General features: G+C 38.0%; 1 protein-coding gene across 1 annotated transcript in view; it reads left to right on the top strand.

Moving 5' to 3' along the window:
• plppr5 (phospholipid phosphatase related 5) overlaps window positions 1-24960 on the top strand; it is a 105361-nt gene that overhangs the window by 44005 nt on the left and 36396 nt on the right. The window contains exons 2-3 of the mRNA XM_002933800.4: window positions 4689-4821; window positions 11623-11873. Coding sequence (XP_002933846.2) covers window positions 4689-4821; window positions 11623-11873 — 384 coding nt within the window. The remainder of the gene's footprint in view (window positions 1-4688; window positions 4822-11622; window positions 11874-24960) is intronic.

Genomic DNA, 24960 nt, shown 5'->3' with positions numbered 1-24960 from the left:
TACATCAAATTATTATTATAGGATGTGAGGCCCCGTACAATAAGTAGTACACAATTACTTGCATAAAGACACAACTCACAAGAGCCATTGATTTATTGTTCCAGGCAAGAAAATGACTATATGTCCTACAAAGAAAACACGCATATTACAGAACATATAATAAGAACCATAGAAGCCACACAATTTTATGAATACTCTGTCATGCCAAACTAATCTGTAATAAGCTAAGTGGCAAACTGGATTAGGGCAAGGTTCAGCATTTACTATAGGTTTTACTTGTATTCAAAGATTTAGAGCAAATAACAACATTAGAATTGGAGAATAATGTTTGGAGATTAGTCTGGTAGAGAACAGAGCAGCAGAACTGAACTACAACTGATCAGTATTGGACCCAAACTATTTCACTTTGCACAGCATTGTTGATGTCCAGAAAGGTCTTTCCAACATGAAGCTAATTTTCACAGCAGTTGAATCAGACCTGCACGTTTACTCACTAGAATGACTGAGGCATTACTACACTGAAGTACTGTGTAAAAGAATTATTTGTGCATTTTGTAAATTATATGTTCCCTTTATTTCTGTAATCTGGTACATTTTTAACTACATCCCTATTCTCAGAAGGCTGCTAAGGAATGCAATTCATGTAGATTTCATGCTCAAAGAGCACAAAATCATAGCCCGGTTCCAATGCTAATGAAAGAGTTCTCCATATAAAGCTTTTCAGCTTTCCACACTGTACAGAATATGACAAATGCACAGTACATAAATAGCCATCGGATAGCCCTGGTTCCAGCCTCTAAAAGAAAAATAAGATTTCATTTTGGCCTGGATTATAAAACTGATATTAGAGTGGAAAACCAATTTACTGATGCTACACACTGCATTAAATTTACTTGGAGTAAATATTTATTATGACTAGATGGGCAAAATAATTCAACAGGAATGGATTTGCATTGCATTTCAACGTTTTGTCATTGGCAGATTTTTTTTACGAAATGGGCAGCAAAATTTGCAGCGTAAAAATTAGGCTTTCGACAAAAAATTGTGGCCTGCACTCTTAGGAAAAATGACGTGCACCAAAAAAAATTGTTGTGTGCGTCAAAAAAAAAAGGCACATGCGTCATTTTTGCCGTTTTGGCGAAGCAAAACGGGACAGATTCTCTCATCGCTAATTATGAATTTTTTTTTTCTGAATGTCAATATTTTGTGAATTTTGTAACATTACAGTAGATTTAGGGTGAAGACACACAGAGCTACTAGTAGCAGCTACTTGTCACGGCTACTAAAAAAGACAATGCTGATCATTTACTGATAATTGTCTCTACGTGTGTTTTAGCAGAGGCAATTCACCCTTATGTCTGTTTCCACAGATTGCCCCAGAATATTAATTCTACATATTTAGTCAGAAGACCTGAACTTTTTTCACTGTTTTTTCACCTTTTATCATCAAGTTTAAAGGAGAAGGAAAGGCTAATAAAGAGTTAATCTCAAGCTGCAGGCATACCTTCGGTTCTCTCAATAGTGCCCTTAAGTCTCCCCATATTTCTCCTGTTCAGAAGATCTAAAGCCAAACAGGAAGAAAAAATGCTGAGCTGTGTAAAGAAAGTTCCCATAATGCCTCACTCCTGCACCAAGAGCAAGACCAGTGTACATGCTCAGTTAGTTAGACTATGAGTCAGCTTCCTGCTGATTGGCTCAGATCCACATTCCTAAGGGGGGGTGAGTTCTTAGCAGTCTTCAGGAAGGGGGGAGCAGGAGAGGGGAGAGAGCTGCATGTCTCTGGACAGGAAAACAGACACATCTAATAATTTGACAGAGAACTCAGTGTAGCGTTTCTGGCTGTATTTACATAGACCTTTCGAAAAAAGCTTACGTAGTTTTTACCTTTCTTTTTCCTTTAACCAGACTTTTGTCGGTTTCTCAGATTTATGCCCATTTCTTTTAAACCAATACCTTGAAAATTTGCTTGCTAATCCAATAGATGCTTCCTGCTGTAACTGCAGTGTTGAGAAGCCTGGCCCACCTGATTACATCTGATCCATCTAAAGTCCTGCCCCCTACTGGCAATCTCACAAGCCCCTCCCTGATCTGCCACCATCCCATTACCACCCTAGTGGCACCACTGGTATTTTGCTAAAAAAAAGTTGGCAGCACTAGGACCTCCAAACAGTTTTAACAATATAGGCTTAATTAATAAGCAAAGGGATAAGGTGTAATATGCATAAAAAAGGCACAAAACATCCTGTGTTTTTTATTTTGCACCTTATCCTACATGTTGGGTTTTGAAGCACACTTATGGGCCCACAAATATCTTGGGTTTCAGAAAGTGGCATATAGAAGAGTGGGATTTGGGAGTCAACAAGGAGGAGAGTGTGAATACATGTTTCACAGAGGCCTAAGGAACATTAGTCACATTTATTTTTAATGATAGTATTGTAGTATTAGTAGTGTCTTCTTGCAAGGTTAACCATATCAAAACCATAGGCATAGATGTGAGTCAAAAGATTATCAGTAGGATTGTTGCGCTCAGTTCTTTTTTCTGAAGTTAAATGGCCTTTCTTACACAAATTTAAAAATATTACTTGTGGTATCAGAAATGATTCCATCAAATTTGCTTGGCATTACCAAGAGCATAAAAAACAATCAACAATCCAAAAACCAAATCCAAATGTGGTTTATACCTAAATACTGTAAGGAAATGTCAAATAGCACTTAAAAGAAAAATGAAAACACAAAAATGAAATCTTTCTTTGACTTCTCAGAAGTTTGGGACAAGAACTCTCCCCTATTGTCATCATAAAATATTCAGTAGTAACTGCATCTATTCGTGTGAAATGTTTGTCTGTTATGTTAACTGTTATGTCTTTTATTTGTATCCCGTTACTTTGTAAAGATCCGCAGGAGACAATGGTGCTATATAAATAATAATACAGTGAAACCTCAATTTTACATCCTCTGATTTTAAGTTTTCCCACATTTTACACCATTTTGTCCCACCAATATATAATGCATTTCCATTGATTTTACTATTTTTCTGTCCCCTGAAAATGTAATATGGGGGGGGGTTCTATTGTAGTAATACTGATAATAAGAGGAAAGAGGACCAATACATGGTCCGTACAGGCAACAATGTCACTGCTTTCAGTTTTGTCCATGCCTGCATATTTGTTTGTCTCTGGATCTTGCAAATGCAGCAAATATAAATTAGCTGTAGTAGTGTGACTGAACTAAGCAATATAAACGATAAAAAAAATTTGGCAAACCAATAGAAAAAGCAATAATTTTTGAGGGGGATGTAGCATATCTCTGAGCACACCGACCTGAGTCTTTATTACTGGTAGTTCGCTCCCTGTTATTAAGTACTGTATTTGTCAGGCAGCTGTAATTGCTTTGATCACAGCTAGAAAGATTACTACAATTTTGCGATAGCCAATATGCACTTTTGAAGCTTTTAAGAAGCTTTTAACCCTGTGATAATTTTTTTAACTACAAATATCATCAATTAGTTTCCCTAAAAAATATAAGTGCATTGTCCTACCAGGCGTAGTTGTTTGCTGGCATCATACTTCTATATATATATATACGTGACACAGCAACATTGCAATGGCTGCTTTCAGGAATTAAAATGGAGTTGCAAAACAGTTTGATGGTCACAATGCCATGAAACAGACAAAGGAAATTCCTGCACATTTATAAAGTCATTGGGTGTATTTGGACAGTGTTATCAAAACATTTGCATTATTTACATTGATTTCTAAAATCATAGCTGTTTTGTTTAAAACTGGGGAAAAAACAATAGCAGGAAATGCTAGAAACTAGAAAATTTAACAGTTAGAAAACCAAAGCAAAGCATCTATTGGCTGCTATGAGTAACATCACCATTAATGTTTTACTCCACTTTTTACAAAACATGATAAATATACCCCTAAAAGTCTTTTGTTTAGGTTTAGGTGAAACATAACATTCCCTTAGGGCAATGGCGCATGGGGAGATTTATCATCCATAGTTACATTTGGCCACATCTCCCCAAAATGGTTTCCCATGAGCAATAAAGTGAATTGCCATAGGAAAGCATTGGCGGCGCTTCTGAAGCTGTCTGTTTTCTGAAGTTTTATTTCGGGAAGATTTGTCACAGTAACCTAGATTTAACCGACCAATCTTTCCATGTGCCACAAAGTTTTTTGCTTTTTAACTGCTTAAGTCAATGTTGTATTGGCCATATTGTCATGTACATTGTACATTCATTGTAGCTGTATTGTAGTTGTGCTCAGTATAGGTAGTTTTTATTTTCTTAGAAATATGCTTTCAAAATTACATCTATTATGGACTGAGAATCAACAAGTAAACAATAGTAACAGTAAAGAGCTGCACATTTTTATGATGGTTGTTTGTTTTGCAGTGTTCCACTGTAAGTTTCATATACGGATGGTTGAAAAGAGCTTTACAGTACATTTGTTTAGGCACGCTTCTCAATATATGTCAAACATTCAGCACCACAAACTACTTAGTTTTGTATATTTAAACAGATGAAAGACATTTAGGTACATTATTCGTAAAAATTATTTGGGACGTAACCAAAGTTGTTATTTTGGAGACCAAAATAATTTCTCATATGACATACATTAGAATGTTGCTGTTAGCATATTAAAAACAGATTCAAATGTCCTGTTCTTTTGTTGTTTATTTAGATAATCGTTGGAGAAACCGTAGTGTTTTGCCTACAGGTAGCAACAAGAGATTTTGAAAATCAGGAAAAGACTCTCTTAACCGGAGACTGTTGCTATATAAATCCACTGGTGCGAAGAACTGTCAGATTTCTTGGTAAGAGTATTCTCCTAGCTTGTCTTAATTTTCATTAATACATATTCATTTTGAAACCTTTGATGTAAATGTGAAGATAAGGTTTACCAGAGGGAGATTTTACAGCTTTCTATTCAAAAACTTTGATTTGTGCTCATAGAGATTTAAACTCTTTGATAAATATGTCCCATTGTAAACAAAGAGAAAAAAAATCATATTTAATTGCTCTTTTAAATACATGCATCTGCAACCATTCATGACAAGGGAATTCTTAACTGACCCTTCGCCTTCAACCATCCCTCTGAACCCCCTTGTTACATACCTTAATGAAACACCAGGAGCCAGAAATGGGTAAAATGGCCACAGCATTTATTCACATTTTATTAAATAAATAGTACCTTGCCAGCTTCACCCCAAGGCAATATTCAAAGCCAGAATTCAATAAGAGATTGCTATGCTCACTGAAGTCTTGAGATCAGCACTATGTCATTAGAGAGGATGGCTCCAAACTCCAGTAGGAGCTATATCTCCCACCTGCTGCCGGTCCTGAATCTGCAGTGTCTCCATGATAGAAAATCCAAGCAAGCTGTCACCTAGCACAAGCAGTAGTGGCGTCTGTATCAATCAACCCACCCACCGTGCAGTCACAGGAGAGAACCCCCTTTCTCCCTCTTCTAAAATTTCCTGTACAGTACTCTGCAAAACAGAGACCTATTCCACACACACTTTGGCTCTCCAAAATAATTAAACGCCCGGTGTGCACTGCTGGAGGGATCGGCACCCTCCCAAAACCAAAAGTAGCAACAAAATTCAAATGGCACTCAGAGCTGCAAAAAAGGGAACAAGCCCTTTAAAAACCTTTATTGCGGAGGTGCAAAATTTCGGGGCAAAGTGACCCCTTTATCAATCATTGCATTTTGTTGCTACTGTACAGTACTCTGGCCAGGTCTTACCACTGCTGTGACAAATAAAACTTAAAATACATTTTCATATATTCACTGTTTTGATCCAGAGGAAGGAAAAAACCAAAGCTGAAGCCAGTGGCAATTTGCCTCAAGAGGGAAACAATTCCTTCCTGACCCAATGGCAATTGGAAACATTCTCTGGAAATCAAGGATGTGACATTCATTTAGCATGAATGATACCATGCAAACTCTCACAATTATACTGTATAAAGTTACAATATGCCAGTGCATACAGGAAAATTATTAATAGATAATATGAGAACATAAAGAAGAGAAACTCTTGACATTTCACAAAATATGCAAAGAGAGGGGAGGGTGGGATGTTTCTACCTGCTCAGAATATAGGAAGTGAACTGCTTCTCTCAAGACATCACAACCTTGTCATGCAGACCCTGCGTTTGTAGCTCCAGGGCTTTCCTTTATGGCTACATGGCTATGGTCTAGAAGTAGGGGTAGGCAGAAGAGGCACCTGCCTCGGGCACAATGATGAAGAGGCGCAATGCCACTTAGCATTTTGCTGTCCCCCAGTGACATCACTGCACATGTGTGCTTCTTCGCACACTAACACACAGTCGGGGGGGAGGGTGTGGAGGAGAGCTGGCCGGCCGGGTTGACTTGGGCACCCAGCCAGTTTGGCTGCCTCTGAAGGCATCCTCTTCTTCTTATAGAGAAGAATCAAATCAGTCAAAAAATGAAGATTTATTTGTTTAAATAGCGCTCTATAGACAATACAAATTCTGAATTTTGGAGCCTTCTGAATAGGTTTTTTGTTAAAGGAAAACTAAACCCTAAACATGAATATGGATAGAAATGGTTTATTTTATATACTTAACTGACTGCACTAGCCAAAATGTTCAGCATTTCTATAGTAGTAATGATATTGGTCTTTACAGTTGTTACAGGAGCTCCACATCTTGCATTCTGTTAGAACTGTCTGGAACAGCGTACATGCTCAGTGGGCTCTGAGAAGCTAAGCTTAGGGGTCATTGCAAATTATCAAGCAGAAAATGTGTCTGGCCTGTCAAATAAACTGATGCTACAGGTCTGATGATTACATTCTGATGCTAATTGCACTGGTTTCCGAGCTGCCATGTTATTTGAATCCAAATGATTTACTTATCGGCCTTATACTGTTACATTTATATTCTATATATACAGTATATTGTGAGTCAGTCCCTAAGCTCAGTAACTGACAGCAGCACAGAGCACATGCAGGGAATCAGCAGAAAAGAAGATGGGGAGTTACTGGCATAATTGGAGGCACAGATCTTCCCTGTTAATGGGCTGTGATTGCCTTGGGCTGGTACAGAAGCCCGAAACATAATGTACAACATTTCTAGCCTATTTCTTTAGTTAAGCTTTAGTTCTCCTTTAACAGAGTAATGGACTGGGGCAACTAAAAACATTTACATAAAAAAGCAGGATTGCTTTGCCACCAACATGGATAGGGAATTGGCAAATAATAATTGTTTGTGATTATATGACCTCTATACAAAGCCTCTTACAAAAAATGGCATTCCCATACCTTATAAACAAGGTACCTACCTTGTTTATAAGGTATGGGAATGCCATTTTTTGGATAACAGGATAACTGGAATTGGGAACACTGAATATAACCTGCATTTTAAATAAAAATACATTGAAAGATGGCACTGCAGGGAACTGCTGACCCTGACATTTGTGTGAAGAGGTTTATCTGAGCGTTTGCCTTAACACCTGCTAATTCTGCAGCACTTTGGCTATCCCAGGAAATTGGATTTGTGCATCAGAATATTGATTTCACAAGTAGTTGATTAAAAGGTTATTTTGTATGGTAGTTTTTACTTGTCACTTTAAGGTGGTATATGATAATAAATAACTTTATGTTTTTAATTAGTATATTGCAGATAACTGTCTGATAAATGCACTAAACTGTTTTGGCTTTTAGAATAATATAAGATTGAGATGCATTTAAGAAACTCAGGGAAAATTTTAAGCAGCCCTGCGCAGTTACCTGGTACCCTATGCAATTCAATTTCTTCTCTATTTTCCTCGATTGATGCACAGAGGCATCCGACACTAAGGGGCTGATTTACTTACCCACGAACGGGCCGAATGGAGTCCGATTGCGTTTTTTTCGTAATGATCGGTATTTTGCGATTTTTTCGTATGTTTTGCGATTTTTTCGGATTCTTTACGAATTTTTCGTTACCAATACGATTTTTGCGTAAAAACGCGAGTTTTCCTATCCATTACGAAAGTTGCGTAAAAAGTTGCGCATTTTGCGTAGCGTTAAAACTTACGCGAAAAATGCGCAACTTTTCGCGTAAGTTTTAACGCTACGAAAAATGCGCAACTTTTTACGCAACTTTCGTAATGGATACGAAAAACTCGCGTTTTTACGCAAAAATCGTATTGGTAACGAAAAATTCGTACAGAATCCGAAAAAATCGCAAAACATACGAAAAAGTCGCAAAATGTTCGTTTTCAAGTCGGAACTTTTCCAATTCGGGTCGGATTCGTGGGTTAGTAAATCAGCCCCTAAGGGGCCCATTCATGAAATCACAATTTCTTTTTTCAGAAAAAATCATATTTTTTCTCATAATAATATAATATCTTTAAATTAGTATGACTTTTTCGTGGTTTTCATTAACTTCCATGAAAAAGTCATATAAACGACCATTTCGGAATTCATTCAAACTTTGGTATTGTGACTTTCTTTTGGCCAGGTTGGAGCTGCAGAGTGCCATTGAGTCCTATGGGAGACTTTCCTTGGGCCGGGTTGGAGCTGTAGAGTGCCATTGAGCCCTATGGGAGACTTTCCTTGGGCCGGGTTGGAGCTGCAGAGTGCCATTGAGCCCTATGGGAGACTTTCCTTGGGCCGGGTTGGAGCTGCAGAGTGCCATTGAGTCCTATGGGAGACTTTCCTTGGGCCGGGTTGGAGCTGCAGAGTGCCATTGAGCCCTATGGGAGACTTTCCTTGGGCCAGGTTGGAGCTGCAGAGTGCCATTGAGCCCTATGGGAGACTTTCCTTGGGCCAGGTTGGAGCTGCAGAGTGCCATTGAGTCCTATGGGAGGCTTCCAAAATCATGCACTGAAGTTTAAAAGCCAGAAAGGTTTTTGCACCATTTACGATCGTTCGGATTGTAACCACAATATTTTCGTACGACCAAGAAAAGAATTTTCGCACATCAGAAATTATCGTGGTTACTCCGAATTTTTTCCAATTGTGCTTTTAATTGGTGAAAATTCATGGTTTAATGAATGGGCCCCTTAATGTACCTGCTGTGAATGACACAGTAGCCATGTAAGTGGAATCAGCTCCAGGGAAATAAATAGAATTAAGTCTGGGAAGTGACCAAGTAGAGGTTGCCTTTTATTGCATACAACAGCTGTATATAGAACCGTATACAAAGATTTTGCACTTGGCCTAAGTAATTAGCTATACATTAAATTCTACTAACTGTTAGGTGAAGAGGGGGGATTTGATGAGAAGTGCAACATATACTTGAAATCCTTGCATGCCAGGGAACAATCTATGGCACTGACACATAAATACTATTGTGCTAATGCCATTGATTCTATGTTGCTGGGTTTCCCTTCCATCTGTGCCCTCCTTACATACTTCATGGCAATAAGCTGCACTGCAAGATCAGCAATGGGTTATTCCCAGTGTAACCAAGTCATTGTTAGTTGTAGTACTTATATAAGAGCACATAAGATGTAAAATGTAACTCATTAAAGCTATCCTGGTACACTTAACTACTTTCTCTACTAGCAGCTGGGTGTATTTGGCTCTCTGAAAAGTTAGTTTTACTATTGCTAATACTAACCACCACAGATGTAATACATAGGAGTATTAAAACTGTATGGTTGCCAAGTAGGGATGAGATTCTGTCCCGTTTCGTCTCACCAAAAAACTTTGAAAAGATTTGTGAAATGCCGAAAATGACACGCGTCAAAAAAATTTGTTGTGCATGTCAAAAAAATGTTGTGTGTGTAAATTTTTTTTGATTCGTGTGACAATTTTTGCCTTGTGAAAAATTTCCCTCATCATTATTGCCAAGCTATATTTTGATTCAGCATTAAAGGGATACTGTCGTTAAAAATGTTCCCTCTGTTATTATGAAAGCATTTTATTTTGTTCTACAAGTTTAATCTATTTCTGTTGTAATAAAGGTTCATATTTTATATAATAATATGATATTAGAACAATGCATCCGTTTGCTTTGTGCCTACTGTAATCCTTGTGTTTTATTTTTAATGACAAATCAGCCACTGGAGTTACAAACAACTGTGTAGTAACAGTTAAAGGAAAACTATCCCCCCAAACAATGTAGGTCTCTATAAAAATATTTTGCATAAACAAGCTCATATGTAAAACCAGGCTTCATCTAAATACACCATTTTCATAAAAACATACTTTTTTTTAGCAGTATGTGCTATTGGGTACTGCTAAATAGAAAATTGCCATTTTAAGAAAAAAGGGCCGCCTCCTGGGATCACAGGATTCACAGCGCACACAAACAAGCCAAGGCACACATACATGCTAGGCCCCATCAGCCAATGAATGGACAGAGTTCTGCCTTTTGCTTCAGCACATCTTCTTGTTACAGTCAGAACTGCATTATTTCTGGTCATGTGATCTCTGAGGGAGCACCCAGCCCATCAATAAATGGTGGAACAAGGGAAAGGATGTAAAAGGTCAACATTTACTGATATATATATATATATATATATATATATATATATATATATATATATATATATATATTCCAGTTTGGAAAGATTCTTTAATAGGTCACTTAACATAATACTGTATAAACCATCTGTTGGTTAAGTATTCATCCTGGGGGTCTAGTTTTCCTTTAATGACACTTTTAGTTAAGGGACATTCTAGTCAAGGATCCCTTATCTGGAAATCCCCAGGTCCTGAGGATCCTAACAGGCCCTATACCTGTACTGGGAACCTTCTGGTTCTATATATAAGAAAGCTGCCTCTGTATAATTTAATTCTACTATCTTCTAGTTTTCAGATTCTAGATCTTTACAGGCACTGTGAGTGGTTTCTATGTAAATCACCAAAAATTCTCTATTGAAATTGATGTGCAAGACTATTAGGCCTATGACACATAGTGCAGTGGGGTCACATCGGAGTCTCTGCAGCTAGTGTAAAAACTTTGACTCGACTCCCTTTTGTACTGTACTGCATGTGTACACTTTGTAAGGATAGATATCCATGTGTCAATATGCTCTTGGATTAGATTCCATTCCTGTCAATGAATGCACATACAGTTCACCCACACTGCACTGAATCATCATCACTGATTTTTATACAGCTTGACAATAACAAAACAGCAAAATGAAGAGCATGAATCTCCCTGCTTGTGAGAACTTAAAATCAAGAGGTGGAAAAAACAGAAACATAGGGTTGTTGTAAAGACTTGGGGGTTATTTTATAGTATTTTGATCCATAATTATTCTAACTATTAATATTAATTCTAGAGTGCATCAAATAAGTTTCTGTATACAGGTATGTCTATAAGAAGTGTGAGGAGAGACAGAGAGAATATAAAAGATAGTGGAAAAGAAACTTAATAATAATTTTGCAGTTGAGAATGGGATGAAGAAAAGGAATACAAGGGGCAGAAGTAGAGTGTAGGGATTAATGGCACATGAGGTTGTTTTGGGCACCTTAAGCGCCACATTTTAAGTAGCCCCACAATTGTGACATTTACACATTTAAAATAGCCCCCATGGATCTATTTTAGTCTTCCCTGGCAAATATTTATCCAAACATTTGTCAGGAGATGTTTGCCTTAAACCACATATGAATGAGATATTGATTGTGATTTATTTCTGTTTTGCTTTTTTCCAGGAATTTATACTTTTGGATTGTTTGCTACAGATATATTTGTAAATGCTGGACAAGTTGTTACAGGGAATCTGGCCCCACATTTCCTTACTGTTTGTAAGCCCAACTATACAGCACTTGGTTGTCAACAGTTTACACAGTTTATTACTGATGCCAATGCTTGCACTGGAAACCCAGATCTTGTTATCAAAGCCAGAAGAACGTTTCCATCCAAAGATGCAGCTCTTAGTGTTTATGCAGCTTTGTACCTGGCAGTAAGTACATCTTGCATTGCAATGAGTAAATATCCTTCTGTATGTACAAAATGTACCTTCTATTATGTGTATAATTGTGGGGTTTCTTATCAAACCGAATCTGGCTTGGTATTTTTGACTTTTCATAATATGTCATCAAGGCAGCTTCTATTTATTTAACTTGTGCAGTAATGACGTGCACTAAAAAGGAAAGACATTAAATGACATTGAATCTATTGTATAATCTGATACTGGGGCCTATATATGTTTCTGTTAGTATCTTTGTAAATAGTAACTTAAGTTGAAATTAATTGAAATATGTTCCAGAATTAAACAATGGAGGGAAAATCCATCAATCTAAAGCAGATTATACGAAAATCCTCCAGAAGCAGATGGTATAAAGAAGGGCACGTTATTCCATAGGCCATTTTAATAGCTAGGTTGACAGATTGGTTCATTTCAATTATGTGCCAGATGCTGGTTTCATTTTAACATATAAAATGCTCTTATCTGTATTTTCAGGTAGCAATAGGCAAATCATGTGCTTCTTAATGATCAATCTACCTTAGTGAAGGAGCTTACAGTTTATAATTTTCATAAACCACTAATTCAGATCACTAATTCAGTTATTCCACACTGTATTAAGGCTAATTGTTGGGGGGACCTTTATTGTTCTGTGAAGTCTGCCTGTACTACTGTTCCTTCAGTGGAAGAGTTATTTGTGTTCAGATGGTTTAATATGTGTCCAGTGTTTACAAATACATTTACAGTATTTTTGTTTTATATCATGTTGGCCTTGCCACAAGGTTGCAATGGTCAGCTGTAATGTATTCAATCCCTGCATATTCTAAAGATTCTATAACCCTCCCCCCGTCATATAAAGGAGAGAAAAGCCTAGAAAGGTATTGGAACTCACTAGTCTAGGGAGCAAGTGTGTGGGTGAGAGAGCATCTTGATTTGTTTGTGTGTGAAAAGTGATATTGTTCTGAAGAATATTCAAATTTGTGATATCTACCCTTTCAAATAGCAGAGCTCTAAAGCATATAGATTTGTTATTATTACTGGTACCCATTATTTATATAGAACAAATATGTTTATGGAACCCTGTGTACAGATTGTTCTTAATTCTTGTCAGTCCCTGTCCCTGTGAAGCTTACAACACAAGGTCCCTATCACATTCAAACCCACACACTAGGATCAGTTCATCAATAGCCAATGAAACTCTTTTTGGTGTGCAGAAGTTAACTAAAGTACCATAAGAAAACCCACATAGCCTGAATTAAAGGGATAGTTCATGTATAAGTTAGCTTCTAGTATGTTATAGAATGACCTTATCCTTGCAATCGGTTTTCATTACTTATTTTGTATAGTTTTTGAATTATTTGCCTTAGTCTTCTGCCTCTGTCCAGCTTTTGAAAGGGGGTCTCTGAACTCAGTAGCCAAGAACTTTTGCTCTGTGAGGCTACAATTTTTTTTATTATTGTTACATTTTATTACTATGCATGTCCTCTTCTATTTATATTCCTGTGTCTCTTTCAAACCGCTGCCTGGTTGTAGACCCAGGCACCCAGACACCAAACACAAGAACTGCTGAATATAAAGCTAAATAACTAGAAAACATAAGAATAATAACTGAAGTCCAGTTGCAAATTGTCTCAGAACATCAATGTTTACATCATACTAATTCAAAAGTTAACCGTTGCTTATTTGACGCTGCTGTGACTTTTTTTTTGATGCAACCATGACTTTTTCCTCACTTTTGTCGCAGTGAATATTTGCACCAGTTTGACAAAAAAAAAAATTGTGAAATGCAGAATTTTGCAACAAATCCATGCCTGCCGAAAAAAATGTGCTCATTATTACTGTACACATTTATCTCTATGAGGACTTGACAAATTGCCATACCTGTACTCAGGCTGTTTATCGGGACTTTAATTTCAGTAAAAGAGTGCTCTATTGACATATTCCAGTGTGTCAGAATGAATCCTTGTCGCATTTGTAAAATGTAGATTGTAAAATATCATGTAAATATGAAATGTCTTCTTCAACTAAGCTCAGTTTACACCTTACAGTTGCTTTGTGGTTTGAAATATATATCAGAAATATTATCTTGAACAATCTTTTTTATATTAACAATGTATTTGTATTTGATGTTTAGTGATATGATTGTGTAGAAGTGGCGATAAAGAAGCATGTATATACTGAAAGAATCTAAATACCCTAACACCCATATGTAATAAAATGCACTAAGTTTGCCCAGGTGCAGTAACCTAGCAATCAATAAGACTTCTTTTTTAACAGGTGGCCAGTAAATGCTACCTGCTGATTGGTTGCTATGGGTTACTGCACATGGGCATGGCAAACTTAGAGACACATGAGCAAACTTAGAGACATATTTATTAACATTGGAGACAAACATCACTGGTGATGTTGCCCATAGCGACCAATCATAACTAGATTTGAATGGTCACCTACAAGATAGAAAACAAAAGCAAAGATCAGATTGGTTGCTATGGGCAACATTACCTGTGATGTTTGTCTCTAATGTTAATAAATATGATTTCTTTATTAAATAACCCCATATGAGATAAACTACATGGTGGATGGTGTTGGATCAACAAATCACATCCTACATGTCAGATGTGGTTGTGCAGATAAAAATATAATGGGACCAAAATAAAAGTCTGATGTTTACACAACAGTTAAAATCTGATGGTATATTTGAAATAAACTGACTGTCAGATCTAGATACAAGAACAAAACACACCATTCGACTTTATCTGATCTGACTTAAATGACATTAGTAAGGGTCAGATTTTGTAGCATCCTGTCAAAAATCGGATTGGTGTTTTTACTAGATTTGTGAAAAAATGTGGCAAAAACCCCAAAACAAATATTTCAGATTTATTAAAGAATCCTGACGAATCCAGAAGAACTGGTGAAGTCTATGGGAACTGAATTCCATAAAAGTTATGGGAATCGTCTCAAGTAACGTAATTTTCCCAGCTTATTAAAACATTGCTTGTGTGCAAGTTATTTTCTGCAACAAAATGGAAATGTTCAGTTTGAGTTTTTTCTCAGATTAGCAAGTTGTTGAGTAAAAAAAGAAATGCAAAGATTTGTTTTCTGCTGACATATACATCATGGCAAATCTTTCCTAAATTTAACAGCACAAAAAGTTGAACAAAATCCCTAATAATTTCCTGTTTAGTTCAATGTTGTTATAGCATCTCTCTATTAACATCATTACGATTTGATGCCAGAGTAATCTTACATCTTTGAATATCTGGCATAAAAGGAAGAATGCATAGAACTAATGTCAACTTTCGTAAGTTTATAGTCTGTAATGGACAACCCTGCTTTCCTTTCTGGTATGGACACTGAGACCTTTGCCGGGGAGATATTTTCTATAGTTACAAATAAATCTTTCCCATTTCACTTTGCCCAAAAATTCACAAAGCCACAAAAACTTGCGAAACACTTGCGCAACTTTTTTTTTATGCCCATTGGAGTCTATGGACATTTTTTGTGCTTATCACTAATTAGCTATGTTTTCTTGATGGGGATATTGGGGACTGAAGTGCCTCAGACTGATGCAGTATACTTTGACTGTCATATTAGCCATTTTCCCATAGTCATCCTATTTTAAAGAACTTGCAATTCATAAATTACAATCTGCATTAAAAATCTATATGGGTAAAATACGTGTCAAGCAGCAAAATAGAATCCATGGTGTTCATTTTTTTTCTGTGTGGAGAGCAGTGGTGTAACTAGAAGGCACTATGACCATATCAAATTCATTCTAAGACCCTTTCTCTGTCAAACATTATTTTTCAATTTAGGCCGCAAATATGTCTTCTCGGACACACCATATAAACACATAGCTGTCCTCCAAAGCAACATAATATCATCCAGGTGCAAAAAGTCTGTAATGGGGGGGTGGGGTTCAGAGATTAATTTAAAATAATTGTGTAAATGAAATATGTATTCACTTTGCGTGTAAAAATATTCTGGGCTTGATCAAGTTTGCTTAATTTATATTTGATTTATGATAGCATTTAAGAAAAGGTTCCTTACTAAAACAATAGGCTTTAGAGTGCATTTGGTCTTCAGATATGGCATTTATGTATGATTTGTAAAATATTCTTGTTTTATTTATCAAAAAAGCTATATAGTGTTTAATGGGATATTGACACCAGAGTTGAATTTATTTTTTTACCTATCATAACATAACATTGTATTTACATCAGATTTATAATTTTGCCTTGAAAGTATTTTACATTACCTCTCTGATCCCCCAAGTTCCTCTATGAGGGGGCTGCCATATTTGTGCAGCAGGAGTCTGGGTAACAATTAATTACAAGTAACAATTAATTACAAAAGCAGCCCTAACAGCAAAAAATGATCAACGTGACCTATAGGTAAGTTTTAATGTCCTTTAATATTTTGAAGAGTAGTTTTATAGTGTCAGTTACACTTTCATTATTAGTAATTGTCCCATATGAAATAATTAATGATTACTAATTGTTAATGAAATTTTTAAATAATAAGCAAATTTAGATTAAGAGTACAACAGTCTGAAGCCTCTAGGTTTTCTAAGAGGGCTTACAATATACAACACCTATATAATATGCAGCAGTTCTTTATGACATTGGCTCTCGGTATTTTTTGCTACTGTATGTTTGACAAATAACACTCCATTCACTGCATTTTTTCCATAATGTGGGTGGCTGCCATGGCAACGACTGCCTCCTCGTGCTGGAAAAAAAAGAAAGAAAAAAACGTTTTTAAACAATTTTCTTATTGAATTGTGTCTTCCTGCATATTATCAAAATCATTATATAAAAAACGTACAAGATCACATGTTACAGATATTCACAAAAGAATAGATTCGAATATGTGTTCTGAATTTTGACAAGACAAATTTAAAAGCCAAAAGCAGACTACTTGCTAAGACATGTCCTTGTAGGAAATGTAAGAGAAATACAAAGGAATCAATAATGAAATGTTTCACTCAGACAACAAGGAAAGGGAATACCTTTATTTCCCTCTCTCGCGCTCGCGCTCTCTCTCTCTCTCTCTCTCTCACTCACTCTCTTTCTCTCAACCCTTCCCCAAATTGATATACACGTAAAATTGTAGAGACCCATAGGCTAACCTCCCCTATGACCTACATATTATTTCCTTCTGTTCCTAAGGCCCAGCACCTGGGTGGGTTAGTATTCCCCATTGGCCCAGGGAGTCTATGAATTTGAATATAGTAACTGGAAGCCAAGGTCTCTTTCTCTTTGGCCTCCATCTTCTGCAGGGACGGATTTCTACTTGGGGCGCCCCAAGGCCGCCCCCATTCGGCGCCCCCCCACCCCCGCCGCGTAAACGCGAATGCGCATGCGCCTAACTTGCGCATGCGCGAACAACCCCCTATCGCTAATGCGCATGCGCAAGCGCCTAACTTAGAACTCCCATACGGAGCAGTGGGGAGATGTCCCCATTGCTCCGTATGGGAGCAAAATGTTAACATTTGCTTGCGGCAGGGCGGCATGCCGCCCCTGTGTATTTGCCGCCCTAGGCCCGGACTTTGTGGCCTCGCCACAAATCCGGGCCTGATCTTCTGACCATGGTGAGGATACAGTGAATGTTGCTGGGCAAACCTGGATAACAAGACCTCAGTAAATGGCTCTGCCCTAAAGAAACAACCGCTTTAAGGATATTGGGTAACAGAAACCCATTAACAATGTTTAAACATCAATAGAAACACACTTGTCATATTACATTCTAGCAATGTAAGTTAGACATTTCAGCTAGCAACAGCAGCCTGGGGCTTCAGCTTAGGATTGATAACTGGTAGCTCCCCTTTAGGCATAATTAGCCTTAAAGTCAAGGGACCACAGTAAAAATAGGAATTCAGGCTATCATTTAGTCCCTGAACATTTCTACTGCAGGGGGATCTAGCAACCTGCAGACTTTTTCACACTCATGATATTGTTATGATCTGCTTATCATTTATTGCTGTTCTTCATTTACCTAAATTGATTGTTGTGGGTATAAATGAAGTGGCATGTGTAAAAAAAAAACCTTTTGTTTCTGTTTAAGAATCTCTGGCATCCTATCTAGCTATACTGTAGCACCAAAGGGATGTAGTTACTCAACACCACTCTCTTCCTCCTCCAACATCACAAGGGTTTTTTTTTTTAACCTCTATAAGTTTCTGACTGCACAGCGAGTGTGGGAGCTGCTAGCGAGTGTTGCATGTAATCTAAGGGGCTGATTTACTTACCCACGAACGGATCGAAATGAGTCCGATTGCGTTTTTTTCGTAATGATCGGTATTTTGCGATTTTTTCGTATGTTTTGCGATTTTTTCGGATTCTTTACGAATTTTTCGTTACCAATACGATTTTTGCATAAAAACGCGAGTTTTTCGTATCCATTACGAAAGTTGCGTAAAAAGTTGCGCATTTTTCGTAGCGTTAAAACTTACGCGAAAAGTTGCGCATTTTTCGTAGCGTTAAAACTTACGCGAAAAATGCGCAACTTTTCGCGTAAGTTTTAACGCTACGAAAAATGCGCAACTTTTTACGCAACTTTCGTAATGGATACGAAAAACTCGCGTTTTTACGCAAAAATCGTATTGGTAATGAAAAATTCGTAAAGAATCCGAAAAAATCGCAAAACATACGAAAAAGTCGCAAAATGTTCGTTTTCAAGTCGGAACTTTTCCAATTCGGGTCGGATTCGTGGGTTAGTAAATCAGCCCCTAAGTGTTGCATGTGAATTAAGTGTGTAGCAGGCATTAAAAACAAAAAGGCGTTTGAAACTAAAAAGCCACTATACAAGGGATTGCACTCGGGAGACTGTAAGTACCCAGTGGCAATATGAGCTGCAGTATGATTGTTGGTGTGACTCAGTGTGTATCTTGTCGCATGTATGTGGTCCTGGAGCAGCAGTTCCATGCAGCATTTACTTGTGAGAGATGCAGGTGGGTTTTCCTCTTGGAATCTGAGGTGCAGAATTTAAGGGGGGAACTGGCAGCACTGAGGGCAGCTGCAAACATGGGGGAGAACCGGAGGCTCACTGAGCAACCACTGGCAGGGGTCGGTATAGTGGGGGGTGGAGTAGGGCCAGTGGAGGTTAATGAGGAGACAGGTTTGTGACAGTTAAGAGGGGAAGTAGGGGACGCAGGGGTAGGGGGGCTGGTTCACAGCTTGTACAAACCAAGAGATTTGCCGCTTTAGGTGAAGATGCTGGGGAAGGCAGCTCTGAGCTGGCATGTATGGAGCGGGCTGACTCTCAGAGCACCCTGGAAGCCAGCACCTCTAATACAGGTGGAGGGAGTAGTGCTAGGAAGGGAAGGCAGGCTATAGTTGTAGGGGATTCAATTATTAGAAAGGTGGATAGGGTAATTTGTCGCAAAGACCCTACATGCCGAACTGTGTGTTGCTTGCCTGGTGCTAGGGTTCGGCATGTGGTGGAACGAGTGGACAAATTGTTGGGAGGGGCTGGGAAAGACCCGGCGGTCTTGGTACACATAGGTACCAATGACAAAGTTAGAGGAGGGGCGGAAGTCCTCAAGAACGATTTTAAAAAGCTAGGCGAGAAGTTGAGGGCGAGGACTTCCAAGGTAATTTTCTCAGAGATATTACCTGTGCCACGAGCAACGTTAAGAAGGCAGCGGGAGATTAGGGAGATTAATGCGTGGCTGAGAGATTGGTGCAGGGAGGAGGGCTTTGGGTTTCTTGAGAACTGGGCTCATTTCTCAATTGGCTACAGGCTCTTTGCCAGGGATGGGCTGCACCTCAATGATGATGGGGCAACTGCTTTGGGGGAAAAGATGGCTAGAGGGCTGGAGGAGATTTTAAACTAGGAGTGGGGGGGAGGGTGCAACAGGAAATTCTGTGGTAGACAGGATAGATGAGGTAGTGGGCATAGTAAGGGAAAATGGGGGAGGAGACTTGCTTCGGGATACAAGTCGGGCAGGGAGGCCCAAAAGTTGTTTACACGTCATTCTCACACCGGTACCAGTATTAAATGTATGTTTACCAATGCAAGGAGTCTGACTGGTAAAATGGGAGAGCTGGAGGTACTGGCGTTGGAGCGGAAATATGATGTGATTGGTGTTGCTGAAACTTGGTTGAATGAGTCTCATGACTGGGCTGTTAATGTTGGGGGTTATACACTGTTTCAGAGGGACAGGGGCAATAGAAAAGGAGGAGGAGTGTGTCTGTTTATTAAGCAGGAATTAAAAGCAAATATTAAGGAGGAAGTGATGGGGGTAACAGAGGGAGCTGAATCCTTATGGGTTGAGCTTCTCACAGATAGTAAAGAATCTACCAAACTAATTGTAGGGGTATGCTATAGACCCCCTATAGTGAACAGCAAGATTTCAAAGAGGCTGTTCACTGATTAAATTTTCTTGGGTGGGGTTTACATGTCCTTTAAATGAGTATTATCCACCCAAGCTAAAGTTTAGCACAATAAGGGGCACATTCATCAATGTCCGAATACAAATTTTTTTTTATTTTTTCTACGTTTTAGAACTGTGCGAATTCTCGACAACATTTTCGCTCATTTGCAGGGCCTTTTTGTACTTTCCGCGACAATTTGTGCAACAAAATCGTATTTGTCACAACGAGTACAAAAGTTTCGGAATTCATTTACGCTTCAGTATCGTGACCTAAGGGGCTGATTTACTAATCCACGAATCCGAATGGGAAAAATTCTGATTGGAAAATGAACATTTTGCGACTTTTTCGTTGCCGTTATGACTTTTCGTAAATTGTCGCGACTTTTTCATAACCATTACGACTTGCGCAAATTGTCCTAAGTATTGCTTTTGTTGATAATGTAGTCTACCTATTCTTTTAATACACAAAATCTCCTAATGTTTTGCTAATATAAAAACACAAATTGTCTTGTTTTTCACTGAACCTGCTTTACCCTCTCGTCTTGTTGAGGGTTTGAGATAAGGCGCAGCTAATTAAAGAGGGTGCTTATCTGTGGACTGGTCATTTGTTTTATCAGCTTCCCCTCTGCTCAGCAGAATCAGAAAGTGTTTTCTATCAATAACTTAGAAAGTACAAGTTATTTCATTTTACTACTCCCTTCCTCCTCCATTTTTGGTGCTAGATAGAGTAACTACCTGGGCAGTATTTCACTTGCCTAGTACAAGCCAAGGTTGGGCTAGTTTTGCAAATTTACCAGCAATGTATTTGCCAGTAAATCTGTAATTATCTGATATTTTGCCTCTGGCTCTCTGCCAACCCCTGCTTCAGCCTCTTCTCTAACACCCCTCTGCAACCCTTGACTCAAAGATCCACATTTTCCCTGCATTTGGACAAAATATGTATATAGGCCTTGCAAAAGTATTTAGACCCTTAATTATAATTGGAACTTTGAAATTCTGTTTTCTGGGATATTTTTATTAAAGGAACAGTAACACCAAAAAATGAAAGTGTATAAAAATAATTAATATATTATGTACTATTGCCCTGCACTGGTAAAAGTTGTCTGTTTGCTTCATAAACACTACTACAGTTTATATAAATACCCTGCTGTGTAGCCATGGGGGCAGCCATTTAAATTGAAAAAAGGAGAAAAGGCACAGGTTACATAAGAAGATAACAGATAAACTGTGTAGAATACAATGGGAATCTATGCTACTTATCTGTTATCTGCTTAGAAACCTGTGCCTTTTCTCCTTTTTTCAATTTAAATGGCTGCCCCCATGGCTACACAGCAGGGTATTTATATAAACTGTAGTAGTGTTTATGAAGCAAACAGACAACTTTTCCAGTGCAGGGCAATAGTACATAATATATTAATTATTTTTATACACTTTCATTTTTTGGTGTTACTGTTCCTTTAAAAGCAACTGAAACTGAAAATGTGTTGATTAAACATAATGTCATGTTAGAAAAAAACATAAAGAAAAATAGTAAAACCAAAAATGTATTGTTTGCATGCATATTAAGTTTGGTATTTAATGGTGGCTTTTGGCAGGCAGAAATAACACCTTATGTTTTTGGGGTAAGTGTGTAGCAGTAGAACTGTGTTTGTGAGCAATTGAGGCCCATTGAGAAGCAAACTCATACTGTATCTATTGCTAACTGTACAAAAATTACAGTCTGGGGACTGAATATATTTGCAAACAGCATAATTAAGCTTGTATTATTTTATTGTGATTTTTGTCTTTTTTAAAAGAATGTTCCATTAAAGGTACAGTTCAGTGCTTTGAAATAAAAAAAATTCTCATAAAATACAAATTCAGTGTGGGTGAAACTGTGATTATATTCAATAGGACTGTGTTAGCTGACTCTGAGTGCAAGGTCACATTAAATACAAAACTCTTTAGTGAGTATCTACTTTAAATTATTACTGAAATGGTACCAACCTGACCAGCAATATCAACAGCAATGATACAAATTCATGCACACAGACAAATACACACATACATGAATCAGTAAGCCATCTGCTGTGTTTATATTTTTAAAATGAAGCACATGGTATAGCTCTGCATCAACATAAATGCATGTATAATTAATGTTCTATCACAATGTTAATTATTTTATCTAATCCAATATCAATGGGACTGCTTGCTTGTGCTCAACACAACCTCTGCCCTAGTCATGTCTACTGTCTGTCACCTGCAAATAGCAAATACAGTATTCAACCAGCTGTTTAAATAAACAGTATTATACCCAGAATAGATGTTCTGCCTGCATATCAGAGAGAACTGAGAAGGATCTAGGGGTTTTTGTTGATAACAAGTTGCCTAATTCCAGGCAGTGTCATTCTGTGGCTACTAAAGCAAATAAAGTGATGTCTTGTATAAAAAGGGCATTGACTCAAGGGATAAAAACATAATTTTGCCTCTTTATAGGTCCCTGGTAAGGCCTCACCTTGAGTATGCAGTGCAGTTTTGGGCTCCGGTCCTTAAAGGGAGAAGGAAAGGCTAAGTCACTTGGGGGTGTAACTTAAATCGCTTACCTTTAAGAAAGATGATTACTCTGTACAAGTACATTAGAGGGGATTATAGGCAGATAAGGGATGTTTTATTCTCCCATAAAAAGGATGAGTGCACCAGAGGCCACACCTATAAATTAGAGGAACAGAACTTTCATTTAACCCTTTAAGTGCCAGCCGAATTCGTCATTTCGTTTCCCCCCAGTGCCAGACGTTTTTTAAGCATTTTGTACTCATTCACTTTAACAATGTTTTTTGGTAGGAAAACCTCCACGAAACTAGGGAAATTATATATCGTTTTTTTCGTCACTAATTGGGCTTCGACATACATACCAAATTTTATAACTTTTCTGGAGATATGATGTGTATTTTGGGTGAAATATGTAAAAAAAAAAAAAAATTATGAAAAATTTCTGTATATTTTGAGGTTTTTTTCCATAGAAAAGTTAATTTTACTCACTTTTTTTTATTGTTTGTAAAAGCCCTGATACTCCCAATTCCAACGATACCAAATATGTGGTGGTACCCCACAGTTCCTGTCCAGAAGTAACCCCCAAACTAAAGCAATACTTAGTACAATATCACACCAGAACAAAGCAGAAAAGCGCTTGTAACAGTTAATGCAGCATAACTTATATGTAAATCTAAAATATCCCCTCATGTTTGGTATCTTTAGAAACTACAGACCTTCAGGTTTCTAGGTGCAATGTAGTTTTCACTCAAAAGCCAAATACCTTTTGTCAGTGCATTGTGAAATTTGGAACTTTTTATGACATTTTTTTTTTTTTCTAAAACGTAAACTTGGACGCATGATCAAATGTGGATTTGACAAAAAAAAATCTCATAAAAATTTTCTAACAAAGGCATATTTGAAAGACAAACTTCTCCTGAATAAAATGATGCCCCATATGTATGGGTGCACATAAAGACATGGGCACCAAACACTCCAAAGCAGGGGCAATGCACAAGGGCAATTACAGCTAAAAATGTGGGGGCTGCGCTCTATGTGCACTTCCTGCAGTTTTTCAGTGTTAACCCCCCCTACCTGTGAAATAACCCCCACAAACTATATATTTCTGAAAAGTGCACACCTTCAGCTATTCAGAGACACCACTCTTCTCTTTCTACATGGAAAATTGTGGCCGCAGTCCCTTGCAGAAGTAAGCGCTTTGGTCAGAAATCAAGGAAAAACCAGATAAAAAACCTAGATTTCTCCCCAAAATCTCCATGGCAACTACCAAAAACTTACTAAACATCGATCTGCAAGTTCCCCTGAATAAAACGATACCCCATATGTATGGGTGCACATAAAGACGTGGCCACCAAATGCCCCAAAACAGGGGCAATGCATAAGGGCAATTTCTGTTGAAATTTTGGGGGCTGCGCTCTATGTGCACTACCTGCAGTTTTTCAGTGTTAACCCCCCCTACCTGTGAGATAACCCCCACAATCTATATATTTCCGAAAAGTGCACACCTTCAGCTATTCAGAGACACCACTCTTCTCTTTCTACATGGAAAATTGTGGCCGCAGTCCCTTGCAGAAGTTAGCGCTTTGGTCAGAAATCAAGGAAAAACTAGATACAAACCTAGATTTCTCCCCAAAATCTCCATGGCAACTACCAAAAACTTACTAACCATCAATCTGCAAGTTCCCCTGAATAAAACGATACCCCATATGTATGGGTGCACATAAAGACGTGGCCACCAAATGCCCCAAAACAGGGGCAATGCATAAGGGCAATTTCAGTTGAAATTTTGGAGGCTGCGCTCTATGTGCACTACCTGCAGTTTTTCAGTGATAACCCCTCCTACCTGTGAGATAACCCCCACAATCTATATATTTACGAAAAGTGAACACCTTCAGCTATTCAGAGACACCATTCTTCTCTTTCTACATGGAAAATTGTGGCCGCAGTCCCTTGCAGAAGTCAGCGCTTTGGTCAAAAATCAAGGAAAAACCAGATACAACCCTAGATTTTGGTCAGAAATCAAGGAAAAACCAGATAAAAACCTAGGATTTCTCCCCAAAATCTCCATGGCAACTACCAAAAACTTACTAAACCTCAATCTGCAAGTTCCCCTGAATAAAACGATACCCCATATGTATGGGTGCACATAAAGACGTGGCCACCAAATGCCCCAAA

The sequence above is a fragment of the Xenopus tropicalis genome, chromosome 4, assembly GCF_000004195.4.
Source record: "Xenopus tropicalis strain Nigerian chromosome 4, UCB_Xtro_10.0, whole genome shotgun sequence".
Classification (NCBI taxonomy): Eukaryota; Metazoa; Chordata; class Amphibia; order Anura; family Pipidae; genus Xenopus; species Xenopus tropicalis.
Note: the sequence above shows the minus strand (reverse complement) of the source record. Positions and strands in the feature narration are given on the sequence as shown.